Below are 26,846 nucleotides of genomic sequence, written 5' to 3'. Positions count from 1 at the left end.
TTGAGTCTATAGACAGTGTCTAACTTTGTCTGAATTAAATTAAGCATGTCGACCCTGCTGAAGTTAGCATATTATGACAGCTATGCAATCAAGAGTGTCATACTAACATACCCAGGCACTGACACATCTGCCGCAAGTGGTGATTTTGAAATCTCCATAGAGATCCTTGATGGCACCAGTTGTAAAAAATCCTTCCACCATCAACAAAATGCCATAAACAAAGAAGGCAGCTGCTACTCCGTAGATCACATATTTGAAAATGTCAATCCTGCAATTAATAGAATTCATTGTTAATGAGGCTTGAATGATAGTATTAGAATTTATTTTAAAAAATACATTTCTCTAGTAGCTGATACCAATTTTATCATAAGAAGGCATAATTTATAGATTTTCACTTATGAATAGCAAAATATGAGGAATAGATTTTAATCACTAAAAACTATTAAGTCATTTATGCTAAAGTATGAGATTGAGTCCATAAAACACCCAACACACAAACACATAACAATGACATATATCAACAAAACACAATTGTCATAATATCAGAGTTTATTCAGAGCAATATGATATTCTTTCAAAATAATCATACAACTGGATATTTATTATCATTGTCAGCAAAGCACAACCGGCACTTGTTGGAAGAATCAGGCAGATCTATAGAACTCGGACATTAAAGGCAATCCTTTATTCACTATCAGTTGTTTGTGATTCTATCTATCTATCTATCTATCTATCTATCTATCTATCTATCTATCTATCTATCTATCTATCTTGCATATCCATTTTTTATATTACTTTAGCAGTTCTTTGAGAAAACTAAGTTTTACTGCAATCTCTTTCAACATGATGCCCACATAAACAGACTGGAATTGTAGTCTTATCAATCTGGAGGACAATAGATTGAGGAAAGCTGAATTTTATGTGAGCTAAGTACATATATTATCAAGTGTAAGAAACCAGAGCCAAGGTGGCTCAAATGAATACAGATTTATTACATGCTAAAGCTCTCTACAAGAATCTGAACTACTAAGGTTCAAAGCACATTGGTGGTAGATAAGAGTCAACAGAATTCAAGGTGGGCTGGACTTAGATCTTTTTTGGAAATGAAGAGACTTGACACTGATGACATGCTTGATTCCTCCCTCAGGCTCAGCCTGGTCATCTCTTCTCTATATAATGTCATAATGCACAGTGCTCAGTCAAGATTCTAGAATAGAAGTTCTTTTAATAATTAAAAAAAAATAACAGAAGAGGGGGGAGGACAATTATTTCAGTTTCACCTCTTTAAATCTCTTGCTATACCTACAGAGATGTAAGTGGTTTTATAACTCTCCTGGACAATCTTGAGGAAAAGATTGGGATTTGGGGAAAAATCAGCAAAAATTGCCTATCCTAATTGTCACTCTTTCCATAACATCACTCATTTATCCCCATTTATTATCCTCATAACCTTGGCTCTGGTTTTTTACACTAGATAATATATTACATTTATTACAGCAGCCTGGACAACATATGACCCTACTCAGAAACCTACATTAAGCTTGAAGGAGATTTTAAGTTTTTTAATTTATTTATTCCATAGGCACTTATTTTATGGTTTAATGGATCCCTTATTTTATATATTATAAAAATAATTGATCAACTATTATCCTTCCAGAAACAATAATAAACAACATTTGGATGACATAGGTAACTGATCTAAGAGCAGATGTAAATAGGGTGAGTTCTTTTATCATACTTTTTGTCATCATTTTGTTTTTAAAAAAGATGTTACATGTGGCAACATTTGTGCATACTCTCAGAATTTTAGGATTAAACTTCATAATATTGGCAAAAGATGACCAAATTTCAGTGGTAGGTTTTCAGATCTTTTCATGCTTATTTTAAGACAAATATTAAAGATTGAAATGATAAAAAAATGCTTCCTTATCTGCTTTCCCAATTTTAACTTTCAATCCTTCTCCACAAATGCTAACTAGATGTCTCCAGCAACCCTTTTTAATCTTGTAAATCAAAGCTGTCATTTTCAATACTGCAGAAATTTTCAATATTGAGCATCCACAGATGGGGCAAAGTGAAGCATGGGTGTGCATCACAAAGTTGTGATTTTTATATTTGTGTTCAGGTATCTCACATAAGGATATAAGAAATGAGAGCTCGTATTGTGATGGTATAATACACAGTGTTTCATGATAACTATGCCCTGTCCCAGGGCCCTGGTGTGTGGGAGGGATGTGTTGAAGTTTTCCACAGGTCTACTGCACTGCTGCCTGAGGGAGGTCTCTCATTTCAGTTAAGGGGACAGTCAACCCTATTCATGACCATAGTTCTGACTCTTAATAAAAGTTTTCTATTAAAATTAATGCTAAAAGAGGCAGGAATTCTCTCTATAGTCCAAATTCACACAATTACTATTACTCATGAACTCCTCTTTCAGTCTTGCTTACGCTTGTCAAAGGAAAAGAAGCAAAGGTTTTGATCTCGGAAATCTATGTTTTGAAATGCTAATGGATGATAAGCAGAATGAAAGCATCTCTGCCCGTGACCAGTTCATGTTCATATCCCCCTTGAGACTCATTTATAATCAAGATACCTTCAAGGGTTTCATGTTGCCATTCTACAGCACAACCGGCATCTATGTTTAAGCAGATTATTTTTTTTCAAATAAAGAGCATTACAGGGTACAATCTTTAATAATTTAATTTTGCTTTATTGAATAAACAACTAAATAAATACAATTCAAAATAAAAGGATATATTTCTTAGTGGGGTTAATTTTTAAGTTGCACTTCTACACCTCTCAAGATTATACATTCAAAGAAACAGTGTATTTTCCCAACATCAGCACTGAGCCATTCGGCTTGATTATGCTCTAAAGGAGGATTAAAGGCTGAGGGACACTGAAGTTATTAATATTTTATAAGCTTAGAGTTAGGATTTTGTCTTGCTTTTAAATCATAGGGATATAAAAATTATGAACCAGACAGCATGAAATTAGATCATTTCCTATGAAAGCTGCCTTATGGTGGGTGACAATGTATCATACTCTAAACAAAGAAGCAGATGCCTTATTCCAGAAAGAACGTCATATGCATACACTAACTAGGTAACTGTTGATTACTAACTGTTAATATGGAACAAGAACACAATTGATTAACTACAGCTTCCAACTTTGTGAAGTATAAGAAAGAGGTAACCAGCATTAGAACAATGGAAGCATCAGCAGTATATTTCATTAAAGATGCAGTTTACTTATTTTCATTTGTATTTTTAAAATAGTCCTGCCATGCATGTGAATAGTGGGAAATAATAATAATAATCCCTTCCCAATTGCAATTTTCCAGTGTCCAATGGTGGCATCAAAGTGGATGATGATATTGTTGTTCTTATTTAAATTTTTATCTCTCTGTTCCTCCAACAGCATCAATTTGCATTCATAGCATTCCTTCCTAATTTTATCTCATAACAGATTGAGTGGCTGGTTCTTAGTCACTCAAAAGGTCCCATGGCTAATGACTGGTCTGAACTGCTCCAGTTGTCCTTTGACACCTTAACTGTCCTGACACAGAGGAGACCTCTAAGTTTTTTGCCCATGGCAAAAAGAATCATTGAACACAGCTATGCTGGTTTATCACACTTGGAAGGAACTGAAGTAATCCGTATTGCTGATTAAGGAAGGAAAGGAACATAATATAGTCTATAATTATACAAACATACCACTGTGTCTATTTTCCTGTAGTTATAGACTAAACTAAACTAAACTAAACTAAACTAAACTAAATTATCCATACATAGATACACACAAACAGACAGTACATACAAGTACCGTATATGTCGGCGTATAAGGTGACTTCCGCAAGCGTTAAAATCGGTGCCAAAGACAGGGGTCGTCTTATACGCCGGGTCGCTTTGTACACTGGCATATACGGTAGTCTTAACTTATGACTATGATTGGACTGAATTTGCAGTCATAAGCTGTTACAACGGTAAGCTGAGGAAACCACACAACTGGATCCAGTTTTACAACATTTTTTGCAGTAGTCATTAAACAAATTACCACGGTCATGAAAGGAACATTGTGGTTATAAGTGTGAACTGGCAAAAAACTTCACAAATTGCAGTCATGTGATCACAGGATGTTGCAACCAGTCATAAAGCCAAAATGTAGTCACATGACTGGAATGGTGATCCATTGTCATTTTAAATAGTCTTTATGCAATTGTTCATAAGTAGAGGACTACCTGTACATGAAAGGAATCCTACAAATTCAGTTTCTCTCTCTGTGTGTGTGTGTGTCAGAGAGAGAGAGAGAGAGAGAGAGAGAGAGAGAGAGAGAGAGAGAGAGAGAGAGAGAGAGAGTGTGTTCTGAACTAAGATGACAATTAGAAGTTATTTCAGAGGGCAGTGTAACAATTTGACACAATAAATAAATTTGACATTTATTAAGACCTCTGTGGCTAAATTAAAATCTTACAGAATAGTTCAAATGAATTTATACCCATCTCTTTATTTTCAATCAAATAGTACTAACTGTAACTAAATGGCCTACAACAGCGTCATGAGGATTTCAGATCCCTTGAATTAAACAGCAGCTTATACTTATTGGACCAATCAACATATAAAGAGAATGATAAATAAAAAAGGAGACTTGTCAAAACTTTCATCTCTGCCCATGCAGGAACAAAAAGAGAAAAGCAGCACTGCAAGCACACCCTGCCTTTGTTGTACATATGTGCTGCTAACTTATGAACTTGCTATAACTACAATATTGAATATATTTCATGTGCTTTGGCACTGAACCTGAAACCAGTAGTCTTGCTTCTAGTCTTCTACAATATGAATTGTATAGATTTTATGAAGTTCTATCAGTTAAAAACTTCTGCCAGAACAGAAGGAAAACAGTTTGTGGACATTTTTTGTAAATTAATCCTGATTAATCCTAATTTTTGCTCACTGAGAATCTATCATACAATAATATGCAAATATTTAGGGCCTTCAAATGGGACTTTGGACAGCAAAAATGCTTTTTGTCCTTTTAGCCATTTTATTTTGCATCAACTTTGTAAAATGAATTCCATTGTGTAAAACAGCCAACCAATGTTGCACAAATCAGTTTCAATTTATACCTCCTCTCACTGGTTGTATTAGAGCTTAAATCTTTCCCAGGAAAAGCAACATAAGAAATTAGAAAGAGTGAATGACAGCCTTTTATATTTTAGTGATGAATATAATTTATCACCGATAATTGAGTTATTTATATATTACTCATGTAAGCTATTGTACTATTCATAATGTAATTAAACAGATTCTTTAAGCAATTGTAGAAGGTGTTACATGCTCCAAAGGGCAGTGGAAAAATGCCAAAAATCATTTCATTAAGTTGGCAAGCAACAATGAATTCTTCTTCTTCTATTGTTAAGAATGAAGTGTTCCTGAGACTGGTCAATAAAGATTGATGACGAGTACAGTGTATGTATACATTTGACCATTGAATTGTTTTAAACAGTAAGGAGTACATATATGGGTATACAGGAAAGAGAATATTATGTAATTAATAGTACTTAGCCTTTGGGAAAGGTGAAGGTCAATCAAGTTGATTATTATTCTAATGGTTTGACCCCACATCATACTTTGAATAGGGAGGGTGGTAAATACATCTACTGTCAGTTTCCTTCCACAGGTGCATTTTGTCTTTAAATTTAAACCACTGCCAATCATAGTGTGTATCTGTTTTTCAGACTGCAAAAGCCATTAAAAGAAACAATTATATAAAGAAAAGTGTTTGATACTCCTTCTGTTTGACAGAATATAAGATATTATAATTAGATTGCTTTTGCAACAGATATTCTGGAAGAGGAGAGTCTAGTAATTACATTTATTCTTACAGCAGTATTTAAACAATGTAATAAAAGATTAGGCAGAGACTTACATTGTGAAAACATCAAGAGTGTCTCCAGCAGCTCTTGCCATCTCAAAATAGGTTTGCAGAATGTTCACTGTTCCTGAGAGTGCTTCATGTCCACACCCACAGAAGAGAGCAACTCCAGCATACAGCAAGATGGTGGCAATCAGAGAGGCATAGGGAATGCCCCCCAAGCACTTGATACAGCATTCAAAACAACCTGACAAGAGAAGAATGTACTTAATACATGACAATTTTCTTTTGCCTCAAGACAATCTAAACATTTTTTTTTCCCCTTTAATTCTGGGGTTTCTTTTAAGCCTAGCTAGGTGGCATGCCTAGCTTACCTGAAATGCTAAGCAGGGTCTTGGGTGAAACCAGATCCCCTCCCCACTAAAAATTGGAAAACTGTGCAGAGCATGGCTTGTGGAATGGTTTTCAACCCATTTTCCGCAAGCAGCACCAATATTTTCTGAAGAAAATGAAGAAACATTCTGAATCGATTTCTGCTGGATTTTCTGCTTTGCTCTCATGTTTGCATCTGTGTGCGTCTATGTGAGTTCTGGATAGCATAGAGTGGATTGCATATGTTCTTTGGGATACCTGACCAGGAAAAGAGAGATCAGTTCAGAATGAAAAGTCAGCAACATTTCATGTGAATGTCCAACTGCATCTTCCATAAGATGCTGACCTCTCAAATGACAACAAATTTTATCCCATTGTGTTCAGTTTTTAAAGTGCTACCCAGATGACAGATTTCCCTTTCATATTTTTCCAACATTCCATTCAGTTGGAAAAAATAAAAATGTTTTTATAATGGACAATAGCATGCCATTTGCAATGTTATATTAAAAATTAATGGACGTGCCCCCTTATGGCACCATAGGTTTGTCTCTAAGAAGACTTTACCATTACGCTGCCTAAACCATTAGAATAAACTCAGTAGGAATCTTAAAAAGATTATTTTAAACAACTAGCATTTTAAATTGTTCTGGACACCTACACTTCCAGTGAAGAAATTGTGAAGTGAAGACAGCTCTACTAAAAGCAGAGCTGACAACCCTGATGGAATGAAGAACTGGCAAGCAAATTGGCTCTTTGTAATTTCTTTGTGAACAAGGCAAGGACTTGAGGTTGCCCACAAGTGCTCCAGACAGTTACTCCTCACAAGGAGTTGTCTCCAGCAATTAGAGCTCTGACAGATAAGAAAACAGCTATCTTGCTCAAACCACACTTGGGGCCTTTAATCGCTAAATATATGGGACCTTTAAACCCACAGTTACTCAAACATGTCAGGATTAAGCTAAAGATGATTCCATGCAAATTATTATAAAGGGATCTCTCCCTTAATTATTATTCCTTGCTTTAATATCCCTGACTAGAAAGTTTAAAAGTACAGTAACATTATAAGATAAACAAATTAAAATTGGATAATCAAGACAGATAATGAAAATCTAAATATATATTTTTTTCTATAAGGCAATATTTAAAATCATTGTACACTCTTTGAACAGTTATTCCTTATATGAGGTTCATCCACTTTGGTGCCAAATATAATACATACAGGAAATAAGATATGTCAGATAAACTTGCATTTTAAAATAAATCAAACTAATTGAAAATATAATAAAATAAGATCATTGAAATAATGTAACATAGGTGCCACATAGAGTAATACTCAATACACCTACAGAATTGATGTGCATGTTGAATCAATAATACTATCAACATTTAAACATTTAAACATTTTTAAAAATCCCACATCCTTTAAGTGAAGGAATTTATGTTTATAACATGTACAGTCTATGTCATTGATTAATATTACTTTCACCAACTTTAGAACCAGTGATTTGTCTATAAAAATAGTTCAACTTCAAACAGCTATCATTAGAAATGATGGGATTATCTTTTGTTAAGGTATCAAATATTGACTGGCTTAATCATGATGAACAAGTAGGCAAAACAAAACAAAATGTTTATTAAAGGTAGATGATCTCCAGAAACAGTGAGTAACTGCTCATAAAATTCCTGGTCACAGTGGTTGGAAATTCAGGAAGATATAATCTCAACAGCTCTAGAGATTGAATATGCTGAAGAGGTTATCACAGACAGTTCCCTGAATGTATAATTAATCAGCTGAGACAAGAGCTTAGTTGGTGAGAGTGGGACATTATTTCTGGAGTTGAATTTGTATTGAATAACAGACAATGTTTGAAGTTGTGATTTACTTCAATATAATGTATCTTGATGAGCTAAGTCTATACTGTACAATCATAATTGATTACATTCCTTGCTCTTCAAGGAATTACTTTTTCTACAGTTTTATTGCTTGAAAAAAATCTACTTGCTTAAAATAAAATCTGCTTGTAGCATTGTATTTGGAATGCTTACACTGCTCAAGGGAGTTAGGAGAAATAATATGATTCATATTGAATTACAACCATAAAGCAACATAAAGAAGTTTGTGATGTTAGCTGACAATAAACAATGTAAGTATATTTTAAAATGCACTAGATATCTTGAGCTGAGATAATGCACATGTCCTTACATTAACTATTGTCCTTCTTTTAAACATCAGTACAGTCCTCCCACTACCTTTATAAAAAGATAAGAGTGGGTGGGATATGATCAAAAATTGTCTGCCTAAGCTTCCATCTGAAAGTATGGAAAAAATCTAGCTTTCTTTCATATTTTAAATGTATAGCAAAATTATATTACTGAAAGTATTAAGCTTTTTGCACACATAAATGCCCAATCAATGTATTTAATTTATATATTCTCCTGCCTTACACTTTTCATTCACACAAATACATCAAGTTAAGATGTCAATGTGCCCAGATAATATGAGAAAAATGGCCTTTTACACTATTTTAACAAAATGCATTACATATTTCCAAAGGGGAATAACAGGAAAAACAAAAACAACACTTATGCCTTCCTTAGGTCCCAAGTTACAGATGTTTTTAACAGGTTTTTAACAGCAAACATACTATAAAATAAGCAAATAGTGTGATCAATTTTCCATCTCAATGAAATCTTATACCAAAGCAGTTTTTTTAGTTTAGTTTTTTTAAAACAATTTCAATGGCGGAATGTTGTGTTTTTGCAATACGAAGTCCCTCACAAGCTTCGGTCACCCAAAGCATCCCAAATTGCCTATATAAATACCATTATTAATCTAAAAACCATGTGTCTCTGCAATCACTGATTTTTAATACTTTGTGAATCTGAGTAACTTAGTTCAACTTCCTGAATTTGTTAGGGTTTTTTTTATGTTTTTCTTTTTTAAGTAATTTCTCAGTTTAGAATATTGATGTTTCTTATTATTGTATATAATTTATTTAAGAACTAATCTATATTTATTGAAAATACTGCTACTGAATGTTAATTTTTTGAATCAATAAAACAAAATTCTCACAAATGTCTTTTGGGGTGATTTTTTTTATTGTTTTCATTCTAAACAGTTATTGTAGACCAATGTTAGGATTTAATTCTATGATAAATATTGGATCTTAAATCAGATAATCTACTGAAAATCGGACATTTCCAAGAAAAATAGTTCCTTAATCTCCAAAACAGAGAAGCTTTTGTTCATAAACATGCATTGGACAAATTTTACAATGCTGGATCTAAGAAACTGTTCTGTGCATTGAAATGAACTTGAGAAAGCTTTACAATTGAGCTGAATATTTATACAATGATTCCTCCTGATTGATGAGAACATCAGTGCTCTTATTCCCACCATATGGTCATATGTTGCCTGAAATAGAGAAAGATCAGAAAAGATTTTTTTAAAAAAACTAGTAGCCAAATCTACTAGAAATTCAGTTGGAGTTCAAGTGATGCAATGACCTATGGTAGAACCACCTATTGTATATAATACCACACAATTTCAATTTAGTTTTTGTTCCTGGGTATAAAAGTATGATTTTCTAATTCCTTATTTCCAAAATAAATAGAAAATAGCTATTGTTTCACAAAAACTTTGCGTCTGTGGTCAGGATAATGATATTTTGAAATTTATCTGTTTTTGAGAACATTCTTGATTCACATTCAATGCTGAGTAGACTTCCAGAATATTCTGGAACTGCGAGAACTGTCCAGAAGTTTCTAGAATTTGTCAGAATTTTCTAGAACTTTCTGGAATCATTTAAAACTTTCTAGCACTTTTTGGGATCATCCAGGACTTTCCATAGAAGTATAAAAGTACAGATATCTTAAACCAACATTTTACTTTGTCTAATTACTGAGTAAGAGAATAGTGAATAGCAATATTTTATTTAGATGGCATCAAGAGGTTGCTTGCACCCATTACATGCATTTTGCTATGTATGTGGACAATTTATCAAGACAAGAGGGAAAAAGTACTCAATGAAAGTATCTGTTAAGATGTGTAAGGCCTACAAAGTATAGTTCGGCATCCCTGTTGGAAATCAAGACAAGCCCAGGGCGCCTAATTTCACATGCAAGCACTGGAACAAAACTCTTGAAGATAAAGTGAACAATAGCGGCTCACTAGATGGAATTTCAATGATTTATTACAGTTTAAAAGAATTTCAATTCAGAAAATTTTCACTATTTTCAGTGTTCTACAACAAATATTTTATGCCCTGTGGTAATTTCACAATATTGTGTGAAATATCACATTTGTTTTGAAAAATTTACAGGCTGATACAGGGGAGAAAAGAGAGTCATGATGTTTGCTAGCCCAAGAATTTGGCAGTAAAATGATTGACCACTCAAGCAACTGCTACTTCTGCATGGTGGACCCTTCCAAACATCAAATTGGCAAGAGCACGTGTCCAATTATGTATCCAGGCATTCTTTCATCCATCACCTGGTACCACACTGCCCAAAGCTCACCATCCCACTTCTCCGGAGAGGGATCAGCTATCTTCAGGAGCGAAAAACAAGTCAGACAGTGAGGAAGATATTGCAGATACAGATTACAATTTTTCAGATGCGTCTGAGGAGAGAAAGCCATACTTCCCCAATCAGAAAGACCTCAACAATCTGATCAGAGACCTTGACCTTATCAAGTCCCATGCTGAGCTTCTGACATCTAGGCTCAAGGAGTGGAACGTTGGATGAAAGTGTGCAAGTCACAGATCAGAGAAAGGGACAACAATGTTTTTCCAACTTCTTCAGTCAGCAAGATGGGCTGTGCTTCTGCAACAATTTGGCCAGTCTAGTCAAAGCTATAGGAATCACCTGTAACCTGAGTGAATGACACCTATTCACAGACACTTCATCCAGGAACCTCAAAGTCATGTTGCTTCATAACAGGAACAAGTACCCATCTGAATTAAAAAAAATGCTTTTCAATACTTAACTGATAGGCATGGCATAAGTATCAAGATTTCTGCTTTTCATCCTACCTCCCTCTTAATTTATATATGGTACTTCTATGATAATTAATCCAGGATGTCACAAAACTAATTCTACTAAATGCCCCTTATAGATTTTACTTACGTTTGTTCAAACATCAGCCCTCTGTATCATATGGCAAATATTTTTTTTAAAATAGTGGGATACTTGTAGGATATTTTTCCTTAAGGAAATTAAGCTTTGGTATTTTGAAAATATATAGCTCCAAAAAAGGGGCAACATGGATTTCTTTTAGCTTATACTGGGGAATTTCTCGACTGACAATTTCATGCTGAGAATGAAGTTGTTGGTAAAACAGTAAAATCACTTTCTACAATGGCACATAAAAGTACTTTTATATATTTTAGTTTTTAAAATATTTAAAATACCCAAAGAACACAAACAGCAAAAAGAAATTCATCAACATACCCAAAAGTTAATTGCATAGTATATATTTCATTAAACAGAAAATTCTCATTTGTGGGACATTAATGGTTATGAAAATGCAGAGCAAATTGGGTTCTAATTAGCTTTTATATGTTTTCAGTACATTAGGTTTGTTACAATTTAAATGAAACATTCACTCCCGCAACTAATACACATGAAAGATATGGATATTTAACATTGCCTGCCTGCATATATGGTAAATTAGTCACCACCCTGCAAATGGACCCTCTAATCTATAAACTAGCCTGTGAACTGGTCTTATTTGTTTTTTGTCATATCACTCTAACTAGAAGAAGATTAATCCTTTTATTCTACAATAATTTTCTTTGTTAGGTGGAAACTTATATTCTATCAATATTCCTGGTTACTACTAACAATTTGGCTGCTATTAGAACTTCTATGAACCAACAATTCTTGTTCTGAGACAGGAGACTTGGTCCATTATTTGAGTACTGGGTAGTGGTCCTGTTCTAATTTATTTTATATCCTGATGGAGAATCAGAAGTAGGTATTAAATGTTTTCCTGTATAAATGTTGCTGAGAAATATAATGATAAATGGTCTTGAACAATGGTAATTGGAGCTTGCTGCAGGATATCTAAGGGTATGAGTAAGGTGCCAGATTTTTGTTGTTTGTTTGATCATTTTACTGTTCTATGTTTTAAGGGATTGGTTTTATTGCTATTGTGAGCCACCCAAAGTTGTTTGAGAATGTAACTGAAAAATTCAGTAGCCTTAGTCAAGTAAAAAACGTCCTTGAGCTAAATTTCACTGCTGATGACCATATGAATACTTCCACATAATCTTCTTCATAAAGGGGACTGTCATTACTGGATTATTACAGCTGCACAGTCAAGTCAGATCTTTATCCACTTATCAAGTCCTTTCTTGGACTTTGGATAGGCAGATGCTATTGCTTGATGGAATTGAAGGTATTGTTAAAGGATGTAAACTATTCCAAGAAAATATGCCTTTTGCAATTGATTGAGGGTGATTTTGTCAATGCCAGTATTATTCTGGCTGATGTTATTATAATAATATACACAATAATGTGTAATCTCAGTTGCCAGTTTTTAGCTGGCGTAAGCATTCATCTGCATCAAGTTCTTCCCAAGAACCTAAGATGTCATAATGCAGTGATGGCGAACCTTTTAGAGACTGAGTGCCCAAACTGCAACCCAAAATCCACTTATTTATCTCAAAGTGCCAGGGTTGCATCAGCATTGTGGTGCCCTTGGGGGGCAGAGGGCATGGCAGACTGGGTAAGCATGGCCGGGGCCAGTCCCTTGCCATTTCTGAGGCATCCCTGGGGGCCAATGCTGCTTGCTTGCTCACTTCCTGCCCTGCCGCTTCCAAATGCCACGTGCTCACTACTCTGGCGAACTCTGCTGGGGAAACTGTGTGCGTGTCCACAGAGAGGGCTCTATGTGCCACCTCTGGCATGTGTGCCATAGGTTTGGCACCACTGTCATAATGTATCATTATTATCAATCCTAGTTCCTATCTAAGCAGGTCCACCATTAACTATTCTGATATTTGCCACAATTATCTAAGTGTTATATACTCATGCTGTCAAACTCCTCTAACATGCAAGACAAACCAAAAATGTTTAGGTAAATTAATAAAAAGAGCAAATAAAAGGATAAATCTTCATATTAATATATAAAATAGTTGTAGCCAAAAGCAGAATGGCTAAAATGTTATGTTAACAATCAACTTTCTCATTTTTGATCTTCAAGTTACAAAGCTAAAGCTTTTACTGTTTTAGAAATATTACTGTATAACTTTCCAACCAGGAAGTAGGATAGCAACTATGAGAAGTACAGTATCTACTGTAGTTTCTGGTTTGATCAATTGTAGAACACAAATCTGGACAAATATGAATATGGAATGGGGAAGGTAGCAAATGGAGGTGATTCTAAGGACTAATATTGGGAATTGTATTCCTTAAGTGAGCAAAATGAATGAAGACCACCAGTACAAACCCAAATAGTGCAAGCCAAAAATCTGAAGAGTTACACCTTGGGATTTTTCAATGGGCATATTAAAAAATAAAAATGATTTGTCACTTAAAAGGAACTAAAAAGAAAGATGTCATGAACTGTCCTTTCTCATGTGGGAACAATTTACTGTATTTAGAAAGGATTTTCAAAATGTGAAATATATTTTGTATTCACCTAAAATGATGTGCAGGGTTCTAATCCCCCTAATTATTCAGAAATGTGTCTGTATAGGAAACCCAGTAATACTTTTCCAGTAATACTTTTTGTACTTATGACTGGTTATTGTTAAGTATCAACTTGAACATCTGCTCTAAAACTTACTCTAACACAGTGTACCTTAACCTAGTACCCTAGTATCCTTCAAATGTACTGACCTATACCTCCAATTCTTCCATGCTCAACATAATCACTATTTATTTTAATGATGGAAGGCAGGGTACAGCTCATCTGAAGAATGAAGAATATTACGTTGAGAAAGGCTACTTTAAGAAAAGTTCAGTTTGTCCACTTAAGACAGCAGTTCTCAACCTGTGGGTTGCGACCCTTTTGGGGGTCGAACGACCCTTTCACAGGTGTTGCCTAAGACCATCAGAAAAAACATATTTCTGATGGTCTTAGGAACGGAGACACTGCTCCGCATCCATCTCTGTATGGCCTCCTCCCCCATTTGCAGAGAGAGAGAGAGACAGAGAAGCACTTTCACTTCCCTTCTCTCTCTCTCTCAGGTGGACTTACCTCCTGCAGGGTTCCTGATTGGCCCTGCACCCGGGTGCCTCACCCCCTGGGAGAAGCACGGCCAGCGCCTCGTGGCCTTGGAGCTGCTCGGAGAAGCCCCGGGATCCCTGCTGGGAGCGGCCCGCTGGAGGATCCACTGAGCGGGCCAGTCCTCCTGCAAGCCGCGGCCCAAGGGAGACCAGCGCCTGTGATCCTCAGCCAGCCCGACCATTGGACCCACTGGCCAGGAAGATGCGCCAGAGTCCAGGCTGCCAGGAAGGAAGGAGATTCAGCAAAGGTAGGAGAGGAGAGCTGCCTCCTGGGGCCCAGCACTGGCGGCAACTTCCTTCCCATCCTTTTCCTCCTCCCCTTCTTCCTCCTACTGCCCCCAAGGCGGCTCAAGCGGGCACTGGGGCAAAAGGGGTGCTGGGGGAGCAGCCGGGCTGGCAGAGAGGCTGGCGGGGGCCACGCAGCACCAGCCCCCACCGTGGCTCCATCAGATGGGCAGTAGTTTTCTCATCCTTCTCCTCTCCTTCTTCCTCCTGCTGCCCCCAAGGCGGCTCGGGCAGGCACAAGGAGGAAGAGGGGTGCCTAGGGGGGAGCAGCCAGGCTGGCAGAGGGCTGGCGGGCTGCACAGCTCCAGCCCCCACCGCGGCTCCATCAATGGATGGAGGACGAGGCCAGGCAGCGCAGAGTCCCAGCGGGGGCGGCGGCTAGGCCGGAGCCGGCAGGGACCCCTGACGATGCAGCAGTGGCCACTGCCGCCCCAGCCGCTGCTTCCCATCCTGCTCCCCCTCCCTGCCCGTTCAGCTAGGACGTGGCGGAGGCCGGGCTGGGGGCGGCGGGGATCGCGATAATGCTGCTGTAAGAGAGAGAGAAAGAGAGAGAGGAAAGAGAAAGAGAAAGAGAAGAAAGAGAGAAAGAGAGAGAGAGAGAGGAAAGAGAAAAATGGGGAGAGGAAAGAGAAAAAGAGGAAAGAGGAAAAGAGAGGAAGGAGGGAGAGAGAGAAGAGAGAGGAAAGAGAAAGAAGAAAAAGAAACAGGAAGAGAGGAAAGAGAGAAAGAGAAAGAGGGAGGAAAGAGAGAAAGAGAAAGAGGAAAGAGAGAGAAGAGAGAGAGGAAAGAGAAAGAGAAAGAGAGGAAAGAAAGAGAGGAAAGAGAGAGAAAAAGAGAGAAAGAGGGAGAGGAATGGCGCTTCTCCAACCAGGCTGGGCAGAGCCGGCAGAGCGGACTTCCTGCCCCCCCTCCCCAGCCAGCTGGATGGGGGTTTGGGGCACTACAACATGAGGAACTGTATTAAAGGGTCACGGCATTAGGAAGGTTGAGAACCACTGACTTAAGATATCATAGTTTCAAAAATTTGTAGATAGTTGAAGCCCTCAAAAAATAAAATAAAATTTAATTATTATTATTGTTAACAACATCGGGGAAGAATTAGATAAATGGATAAAATACCAAATCCAGTCAAATATCTGGTTGACTGCAACACATCATAATAATAACAAATATATCAGCACACTGAAAGCCATACCTAAAAATCTTGACTGGCACTTAAAAATTTCTATCTGCCAGGTGCAAAATACTGATTGCATTTCATATGCCTAAGCAAAAACAGGGAGAATATATTGATGCATATTGAGTCAAAGTTAGAAAGAGATATTCAAATTTGCAAATTTGGTGAAGTACTAAATGATACATTAAAAGATAAAGTAAGTCATGCACATTTGAAATAAAGCATTCAAAACAGACTCCTAACAGTTAATGTTAACAGATTTAACATTTCACACTAAAATTTGAATATCCATGGAAACTGCTCTAGAAATACTATAGAGTTGCAATCAGGAGTGAAACAAATATGAATTAACATGCAATTTAATACAGAAAGGAAAATTAACTGTTCCTTTGTTATGGCAGAAGTTCACACATACCAATTCAAGGCAGATTTAAAAGATAAAACTTTCAAAAGCATAGTCAGAGAGCTTTTTGCTCAAGAAAAAACAATTTGCTAAAAATAAACAACCAAGCCCCTTGAAAAGAATGTGACAATGTATGCCAGAAAATGAAGAATCTGATAATGAAAGTGAAGCAGGGATAGTGAATCTGGAAATCTATAATATAAATTATAAAATGATTCTAGTAATATAGTTCACATCTAGAAGCAAATTGCAAAGCTGTATTAATGCAGTTGTATACTGGTTCTGCTCTATCAGTTATATGAAACTGTGAAATTGAGCAGCATTTCAGAGATGCTAATCTAAAGCCATCAGATCTACAACGGACAAAAATATTTTCATTGGAGATATACATATAGAGTAAATGTAAAATACAATGAACTACAAGGTTTTGCCTAATTAGGAAGCTGCTGCTGGATTGCAGATATGCATTCAAGTTACCCAGATAGAACAAACAGGGAAAACACAACATATTAAATGGATTCACCTGAACTTTTGGATCCTTGATTAGGAGAACCACCAGGTCTTTAATGCTTTGGAAAAAGCACGTAAGGTCAGAGCCATATGAAGTTCGGAGGTACATGATTTTTTGAGGGACAGCTGACACTTCAGATAAAGCATGCTTCCTGAGTCCTACAAGATGACACTGTTTAATAAATGAGTTCCGGAATATGTCTACTCTATCATAAGTAGGGCAGAAGTAATTCAGTATTTTGTAATTAACAGTTACGTTTAATGTAGCATCATATATTTTGTCTTCATTTCTGACTCTCTAAAGACTTAGTATAAATGAAGGTTTCAGTCCATACTAATTGTCACCCTCTAAAGGTAGACTATATCAAGAAAAAGATATCACATAGGCCTACGTTACTTTCTTTCTAATGAACTGTTATGTCCTGGGCCTGTGATTGACAGAGCAGGTGCAGGAAGCTGCAAAGAGACCCGGGCAGACCACATGGCCTGCCTGAGCCAGACAGGCTGTCTCCAGCCTATTGCGCATGCGCAAAGTGGGAAAATACATTGCATTTATTGGCTGACGCAAAAGGGTATAAAAGGGATCAGCGCCATTTTGTGTTGTTTTGTTGAAGCTTGAACAAAGAAGCAACTGTTGTTACTCCTACTTCGTTTCAATGCCTTACCAATGCACAGAACAGAACATTGGCGATCAAGGTGGGATCGTGCTGCAAGAAAACACCAGAAGAATACTAGGCTGACTCACCATGGGAGGCCAAAGTGCTTGGAAGTTCAGCGTTCCAATTTGTGTTGACTGCCTGCCAGTATGAAGAAGCTGGAGGAGAGCTCGGCAAGATTCATCCTGGAACCCTTCGCAAGCCTGAGCAGCACGAGGCATTGAAAGAGGCTGCCAAGAAGAAACGATGGCTAAGATAGGGCGTCTGTCTGAATTGGATACAGCACACCCTGAATGTTGGAGCTCATATGTTGCCAGAGTAGAGAACTACTTTAGAGTAAACCAAGTCCAAGAGGATGGGCTCAAAGCTGCAACATTACTTTGTGTCTGTGGGCAAGAGACTTTTGATATTGCTGAAAATTTGGTTGCCCCAGCACCTTTAGAATCCATTGCTTATGCAGAGCTGAAGAAAATGTTAAAGGAACATTTTGAACCGAAGCTATCGATGATTGTATGGCGTCATGCATTTGAATAGTGGGACCAACGTCCCAGAGAGACTGCAGCAGACTTTATTGCGGCTCTGCGTCAAGCTGCAAGGCGCTGTGAGTTCAAAGACTTGGAAGAATGGCTACGAGATCGGCTAGTTTGTGGTTTGAGGAGACTAGAACTGCAGCAAAAGATTTTTGCAAAAGAAGATGTTTCCTTCCAAGATGCGCTAAGGGAGATCACGGCCGACGAAGCAGTGGGAGGAGCTGTTAAGGTCTTGCGGCTTTCCAAGAACCCTACGTGTTCGGGCTCAGTCCATCAAGAGGTGGCTCAAGAGGTATCCGAACTGGATTCCAAAAATGAGGTCAACCGGCTGCAGCAGCCAGCAGAGAGAAGGCCCCAAGAGCTGACAAGGGGTCTGACAAGGCAGTTCCATTCCCTTGCTGTTACGGAGGTGGAGGCCGCCACAAGTGCTCCGACTGCCGTTTTCGCTCTGCTACTTGCCGGACATGTGGCCGGCAATGCCATATAGCTGCCATCTGTTTGGGTCGCAAGGAAGACCCTCCATCGGAAGAATTGCCTCAGAAAGGTATCAGGGTCCCCAGCCAGAATAGGGTGGGTTTCTGCGTGTCCTGCAGGAGCATTTTGAGAACAGGGGCCCACCGGCCATTGAAGAAGAAGCTGCCTATTGATATCAAATTGCAGGGGGTCCCCTTAATAATGGAGCTGGACATGGGTTCAGCTCTGTCAATCATTACCCAGAACACCCTCAAGCAGATCTGCTGTAGAAGCGTCCAGAGAGTTAAACTCAGGCCGTCGAATCTTATCCTAACAGACTTCCAGAATTCCCAAGTCAGTGTGAAAGGGGAGGCCACGCTCAGAGTGCAGCGTACGAACTTTGAAGGGTTTCTGGACATTGTTGTGGTTGAGGGTGACCGCACGAGTCTAATCAGACTCGATTGGTTCGAGGCACTTGAGATTCAAGTGACTGGGCTACACAGCTTGCAAGCGACAGGCCTTGCAGAAGTTTGCAAGGAGTTTGCTGATGTGTTCAGCCCAGAATTAAGGTTGTACAAGGGACCTCCAACTGCTTTATGGTTAGATCCCTCCATTGCACCAATTAGGATTAAGCCTCGTCAGGTGCCTTTTGCGCTTAAGCAAAAGATTAATGTTGAGCTGGATAAACTGCTACAGTAAGGTATTTTGGAACCTGTGGATAGTAATCCATGGGAAACACCCATAGTCATGCCACTCAAGGCCAACGGGGAAGTCCGCATTTGTGCTGACTATAAATGCACGCTAAATAAAGCGTTACAACAGCACTCTTATCTGGTGCCTGTGGTGAGCCACATTTTGGCCTCACTTAAGGGAGGCCGAGTTTTTGCCAAACTTGATTTAGCCCAGACCTATCAACAGCTACCGGTTGATGATGCAATGGCAGAGGCCCAGACAATCGTAATGCACCGGGGAGCTTTCAAAGTCAGAAGACTGCAGTTTGGGTTTAATGTAGTTCCTGGCATTTTCCAAAGCATGATGGAGTGAATGCTCTGTAACATTCTGGGAGTTTGCCCATATTTCGATGATGTCCTCATTGCAGGGGAATCCATTGAATACCTCTCTGAAAGGCTTCGGTCCGTTTTGCTGCGTTTCTGCAAAGCGGGGCTAAAACTTAAGTAGGAAAAATGCAAAATTGGAGTAACTTCCACTGAATTCCTGGGGTTTCGCATAGACGCCAAAGGCATCCATCCTGCTGAATCTAAGCTCAAAGTGATTCAGCAGGTCTCAAGTCCCAAGTCGAAGAGCGAGCTTCAAGCCTTCCTTGGGCTTCTAAATTTTTACCATTCCTTCCTTCTCCACAAGGCTTGCAGTGGCAGAGCCGTTACACCAGCTCTTGGATAAACAGGCTCCATGGAAGTGGACATAAGTCCATGAAAGGAGTTTTGCTGAGGTCAAAGCATTGTTGTCTTCAAATGCTGTTCTAGCTCATTTCAATGAGCAGCTGCCAGTGTGTATAGCTTGTGATGCATCCCCTTATGGGATCGGGGCTGTCCTAAGCCACTCAAGGCTAATGGGACACAAGTTCCTGTAGCCTACTATTCAAGGACCCTGTCTTCTGCTGAGTGTAATTATGCTCAGATAGACAGAGAAGCCTTGGCCATTGTGGCTGGCATAAAAAAGTTCCATGTATGGTCGCCACTTCACAGTCTTTACAGACCACTGCTGGGGTTGTTCACAATAAACAAGCAAACCCCACACATAATTTCTCCTAGAATGTTGAGGTGGTCAATTTTCCTTTCTGCGTATGACTATTCCCTGGTTTACAAACCAGGCAAAGAAATAGAATAGAATCATAGAATCATAGAATCAGATCCTGATCCAGCTAACCACATCCTGGCTATCCAGGATTTGCCTGAGTCTCCCCTCAATGCAGGGGATGTGGCTGCAGAAACAGTCACTGATAACACGCTAACATGTGTGTTGAACTGGGTGCTGTCAGGATGGCCTGACATGTGTCCTGGCACTAATTTCCAGAGTTTCTGGAAAAGGAAGCATGAGCTATCCACCTTTAAGGGTTGTGTCCTGTGGGGTAGCAGGGTAGTGATCCCAACCTTATAGAGGACTAGAGTCTTACAGTCTCTGCATGAGGGACATCCGGGAATAGTTTGGATGAAGGTGCTTGCACGCAGCTATCTCTGGTGGCTTGGGCTCCCATGCATAGATGGGAGGACACACATGCTCCTTGGTCGAGGGTTCATATCGACTACGCTGGCCCCTTTCAGGAGCAATTCTTCCTCATTGTTGTGGACAGTCACTCTAAATGGCTAGAGGTCATTCCAGTGTCCACCACGACTACTGCCAGGACCATCCAGGTGCTGAGGAGGATCATTGCCTTTCACAGGTTTCCAGATGTTCTTGTCTCCAACAACGGACCACAATTCACCTCTTCAGAGTTCCAGGCTTTCATGAAAGCCAACATGATTCGTCATGGTACTTCGACACCCTTTCATCCGGCTTCCAACAGCCAAGCTGAGCACATGGTATGCACAACCAAAGACGCCTTGAAGAGGCTCACTCATGGAAGCTGGCACCACAGGTTACAGTAGCTGATTTTCTCCTTTGCCACCGCACCACACCTTGCACAGCTACAGGCAAGAGCCCAGCTGAACTCTGCTGGGGTCACTGTCTCATTACCAAACTAGACAGATTGCACCTAGACCGGGTGGCTTCACAGGTGTCACAGCTGTGGGCACCGAGACTACAGGTAGGCAATCCAGTTTGGGCAAGGAACTATAGACCTGAACATCTTTGGGGACAGCAGTGGTCTGCAAGGTCACTGGGCCACTGTCATACAAAGTGGCCTCGGAAGATGGTCGTGTGCTGCGTTGGCACATTGACCAGCTGTGATGGAGGCTACCTAGTCACCCTTCCGCTCCTGACTCTGCTCTCGGGGGGAGGAGGACCACGATCACGATTGTGGATCTCAGTCTCTCTGCGAAAGCGGGGGTTTGCACTCTCCAAATAGGGGTTTTGCCAACGAGGCAGCTCCTGACTCTGGCACTGGGTCCATGGGACATTGCACGCAACCGTCTTTTCATGACACTACAGGACAGTGCTCCCAACTGGGGTCTCTCACTGATCTGGGGAATTCCACCCCACCAAGGAACTCTGGTCTGGGCTTACCGGAAACAGCCAGCCAAAGTCAAATGGACAAAGGGTTGGGCCTACTAGACCAGGCCAGCCAGCAAGATGTGGGTTCTCCCACATCAAACAGGCATCAAAGTCCCAGTCTGCCAAGCCTGGCAGGCGAGCTTGCAGACCAGGAGCTTGCAGCAGCTCCGAAAGAGTCGTAGCAGGCCAGAGGCCTGCCAAAGTTCTTACAAGATTATGTAAGGTTCCTGTCTGTAAGCGGGCAGGCCTAATGTTCCCTAGAAATAAGAACATGCTCAACAGTGTGACTTGTAGTAGTTAAAATAGTAGTATCTATTTTTTCGAACAAAGAGGGGAGGGGTATTATGTCCTGGGCCTGTGATTGACAGAGCAGGTGCAGTAAGCTGCAGAGAGACCTGCACAGACCATATGGCCTGCCTGGGCCAGACAGGCTGTCTCCAGCCTATTGCACACACGCAAAGCGGGAAAATACATTGCATTTATTAGCTGACGCTGTTCCCTGCAAAAGGGTATAAAAGGGATCAGCGCAATTTTGTGCTGTTCGGTTGAAGCTTGAATAAAGAAGCAACTGTTGTTACTTCTTCCTCATTTCAATGCCTTACCAACACACAGAACAGAACATGAACGTTCTTCCTTCCTCTTTTATCTTCTAGAAAATTAGAGAGGTGTCTGAGATGTTTTCATAAATTTTCTTTATATGGGTTTAAGCCACATTTATCTGTTTGTTGCCTTGGTAAAGGTCTTTCCTCTTTCTGTGAAAGTTACCCTTTATACTCTCTACACCACAGATGTCAAACTTGATAGTGTCACGTGACGTATCATGATGTATCATGACTTTTTTGCCTTTGCAGAACAGGAGTGGCTATGACATGCATGTGACACATCCAGCCCGTGGGCTGACAGTTTAACACCCATGCTCCACACTAATAAAGTAGTCCTCATGAGGATCTTGTGATAATTTTGAGTATGAGGAAAAATCTGATGTGCCTTTGTATTTATATAACCCAGAAGATTATATGTAACAGATCTAGAACAGCTGGAACAGATTATATACAACACATCTAGAACAGATGAAACTGTGTATGTGTAAATGTATATAAAATTATAAATTATATTGTGACACAGTGAATACAGTTTAATAAATTACACCAGGGCTTTTCAACCTTTCCACCCACTATGCCACTTTTAGGATATGGCAACATCCGAGTATCTAGCAAGGTGTCAAAAACTTGATGACCCCCCTCAAAAAAGTGATAAAATACAGGTAGTCCTCAACTTACAACAGTTCGCTTAGTGACTGTTCAAAGTTACAATGGCACTGAAAAAAGTGCCCCCCAAGGCACAGTTGAGCAGGACACCTGCCTGCCCACCCAGCGGCGCTCTTCCTCCTGTCCGAGGTTTTCATTGTTGTAAACATTTCTGTTGAGGATTGGCAGCGGGGGTGGGGTGGGGGGTATTTGGTTTTTATTTCCCCCATCTGCTGGGTGGTTGCAGCAGGTTTTGGTCACTTCACATGACCCTGGGACACTGTGACCATCATAAATATGAATCAGTTGCCAAGCAACTGAATGTAAATCACAAGACCCTGGAGATGTTGCAACATTCCAGCTGATTGGTGCTTCTTCAGAGCTCAGCAGAAGCGCCAAGATCAGTGCTGCTTTGCAGCTGATTGGTGCTTCTTCAGGGCTCAGCAGAAGCACCAAGATCAGCGCCGAGCTCCAGCTGGAGCCTGGCGCTGATCCTGGCGCTTCCACTGAGCCGACAGTCCTGAAGAAGTGCCGATCAGCTGGAAAGCGGCACTGATCCTGGTGCTTCCACTGAGCCCTGACAGCCCTGCAGCTCCAGCCATCTCTCGCTCAGGCTTGTGAGGTGCTGCCACTGGTTCAGCTAATTCCCCTCCCCCACTATCATTTTTCTAGGATGGTCGCGTACCACCTGCCAGGTGCCAATGTTCCACAGGTGGTACCCATACCAACTTGAAAAGCCCTGAACAAATGCACCAAAGTTGTATTGAAAACTTAGAGGAGGAAGAACCGGTAATTTCTTTTTTTTGCTTGTTAGAAATAATACAGAAATCTATTTGTACTACACATAAACACACATCTTTGTCAAGTAACCTTAATTTTCTCTTTATGTCTGGTTGGTAGAAACATAACAAACTGACAAAGAACTATAGTTGGTAATAAAAAAATAGTCCTGTTATCCAAGAGACCAAGAGTAAATTTAGTAGGGACTCGGGCAGAGTGCCCAACTATAATAACACTGTTCTCAGTTTAGCAGTGCACAGTGGTTTCTTCAGTTACCAGTAAAACACAGAAAACCAATTAACAAATAATGGGCTTTTAATGGGCTTTCCCTTGAGAAGAAACAGAAAGATGTTATGCCCAAATATCCATTCATATTTCAAAACAGACTTCCAACATATTTTTAAAAGAAAAAATAATAGAAAACCATACAGAAAAGAGATCTCAGAATTTTTATCTCATTCCAGTTACTATGATTAAAAATAAAAGAACCATTTTAGTATATGTATTGGGATTGTTTATCTTCAGTTTTGGCTTTCAGGTTAGCTGGAGGCAACTCAGCACTGTGAAGTTCAGTATCAAAAAGACATGGAAAAGACACATTCATCAAATTTGAGTTAGGACTGAGCAGAAATTCAAATCTAGACAAAAAAGCTGCCACTAACAAGTGTATGTAAAAGTGCGTGAAACGACTGTGAATGTAATATATATTTATTACTTTTTACAACTTTTTTAACTTTTTAAAAAGGTATCTCTTTTTTTTAACCATTTAGGAGTTATACAATCCTGGACAAAGAGTCAGTTGTATTGCAGAGTTGTAGACAGGTGCAACTTTTGTGCCTTTACATTGTCTGAGGCACTTATTTTCCTTTGAATCTAGAGCACGGGTGTCAAACTTGCCATATCAAGTGAGGTGTTGCGATGTATTGTGACTTCTTTTGCATTGCTGGCAATGGGGTGGGTGAGCTTCAGTATGATGAAACCGGCCCATGGGCCGGCAGTTTGACACCCCTGATCTTCTAGAGGGCTGAAGAGCCCTGATATGAATTGTGATTCCAGAATAGATTCTATTGCACAGGTGTGGGCAACTATGGCAACTTTATGACATGTGGACTTCTGAGAGTTGAAGTCCACAGGTCTTAAGTTGTCATAGTTGCCCACATCTGCTGTTATCTACGCAAGTGGCTATTCTTCCAAAACAGAACTGTGTGCTGTAGCCTTTGACCATTTTTATTTTTGAAAGGTCTTTTTAGGATATAATTTGCAGGCTAGCTTATCACCTGATTTTCAGGAATATGAAGATTTTAATTTACACCTTGATTTATTTTTGTTATTTTGTTTGTAACTCTTATTTTCAACAGTTGTGGACTTGCTATTTTCTGTGCTGTACACACAGACAAGTAAATATATGTATATATTATAATATTGTCCTAAATATTAGTGTTAGTGTGAATAATTCATGCATTATTCAACCTGCTGTTACATTTTCTTCCAGGCCACTCCCATACCTGGTATATTCTCTAGCCCTTAATCTTTGTAGTATCACACTGACTTTAAAGTCTCTAATAAAGAGAAGCCAGGGTAGAAACTTTAAATCAAATTCTGTTTTCCAAAAATACCTTCTCCACATAAGCCTTTTAATACCGGTACATGTACACCCATCAATGAAAGGCAACTCGTGTCTTTACTGTCCAATCAAGGATGAATTCAACATTTAAAAAGAAAGACTTGCATTTGTCCAAAAATAGCCTCTGCAGTAAACTCTGATCATGTACTGACAACCAAAAGTTTATTGATGCCTATAAGGAATTAATTTAATTTACTGAATTTATTTGGAATGTGATGGTATGGTTGTTGCTTTCTTTGCTTGTTGTTTCTTTCCTGAATAAATCTCTCTTTATATCTAAAGATGCCTGGGTTTAATACGGGAATTTCTCATTAAAATCCTTCCATGTGCAACATCACATAGTTTCAGTTATCTTTTAATTATGAATGAAACTTTTTATTTGCACTATAAATTATGAAGCTGACAAGTTTAAATTCCATGATAAGCTTGGTTTATTACACTAACTAAAGGATAAATGGAACAGATGGGTATTAGTAGACAGTGAATATTTGGAGGCATAGATATAGAGTCAAATAAATATACATTTTACAAGATCGGTAAAGCCAAAAGAAAGGAAGATGCACATTGCTTAATTAACATTTCAAACCGATCACTTCAGCGGAGATCTTGAAGATGCAGTCATTCAGAGATATTATTAAATTCTAATAGGATATTTCTATAGAATTAAAAATTCCTAACGGGAAAACAATGAATCATTTTCGGCATAACAAGCTAATAGTGGAATAAGAAACATAGCAGCTCCAATAAGAGCAATGCAGCTTTTGTCTAAGCAAGGTTATACTTGTACAGGCTAGAAATAAATTAAAAAAATGTTTTCTCTAAGCTGCTTAACAAATGCAACAAATGAGGCATCCAAGGGATAAACATGGATGTAGGTACATTCAGAAAAAATGCACAAGACGTTGCAAATATGTTCCTTTTAAATAAAACTCCTACTTATTCACAGCAGAAAAATCACAAGGCAGGCATTCTTCCATGAGAGCTAAGGCAGGCACAATAATGTTCTTTTCTTATATAGGACTGACCTAATGGAAACAAACCACTTTGTCATTATGTAACATGACATTGCTTGATAGCTGACATTAGAAGCATTTACAGACATCTCAAATATAACATTACCAAATTTAGAAAAAAAAACTCTATTGCAGAACATTTTCTTAATCATAAAGATCTAGCAATCTATTTTTGAGTATCATATTGCCAGATTTAGAATTTTCTCTTTCCAATAATCTATTGTACTGAGCTGATTATATATTGTAGGGGCTGAGTGTGCAGAGTTGCCCTAAAGCAACAACTTTAATTATAGAAAGGACAAAGATTGGATTGCATTATGCTGCCCTTTTTGCAAACACAGAAAACTAACAAATTCCCAGGATGCTACCTTCAGGAACTACTTCAAAGAGCACAGAGAGCTTTTAGGTTTTTGTGTGTGGTTGTCCTGTATGATGAGCAACCAAACTGTGTATTATTAGACTGTCCATCCTCACTCCCTGTTCTCACTTCCTGATTTACCTTTCTGGCCTAAACGG

General features: G+C 39.0%; 1 protein-coding gene across 6 annotated transcripts in view; it reads right to left on the bottom strand.

Annotated features, from left to right (window-relative positions):
- GPM6A (glycoprotein M6A) overlaps positions 1-26,846 on the bottom strand; it is a 211,879-nt gene that overhangs the window by 14,912 nt on the left and 170,121 nt on the right. For all 6 annotated transcript variants that reach the window (XM_039320637.1, XM_039320639.1, XM_039320642.1 and 3 more), the window contains 2 exons: positions 5,929-6,121; positions 112-268 (listed from right to left, as the gene is read on the bottom strand). In XM_039320637.1, coding sequence (XP_039176571.1) covers positions 112-268; positions 5,929-6,121 — 350 coding nt within the window. The remainder of the gene's footprint in view (positions 1-111; positions 269-5,928; positions 6,122-26,846) is intronic.

The sequence above is a fragment of the Crotalus tigris genome, unplaced genomic scaffold (genome assembly GCF_016545835.1).
Source record: "Crotalus tigris isolate CLP2741 ecotype Arizona unplaced genomic scaffold, ASM1654583v1 scf7180000023675.2660513, whole genome shotgun sequence".
Classification (NCBI taxonomy): Eukaryota; Metazoa; Chordata; class Lepidosauria; order Squamata; family Viperidae; genus Crotalus; species Crotalus tigris.
The sequence above is the reverse complement of the archived record's forward strand: the minus strand, read 5'-3'. Positions and strand labels throughout refer to the sequence as shown.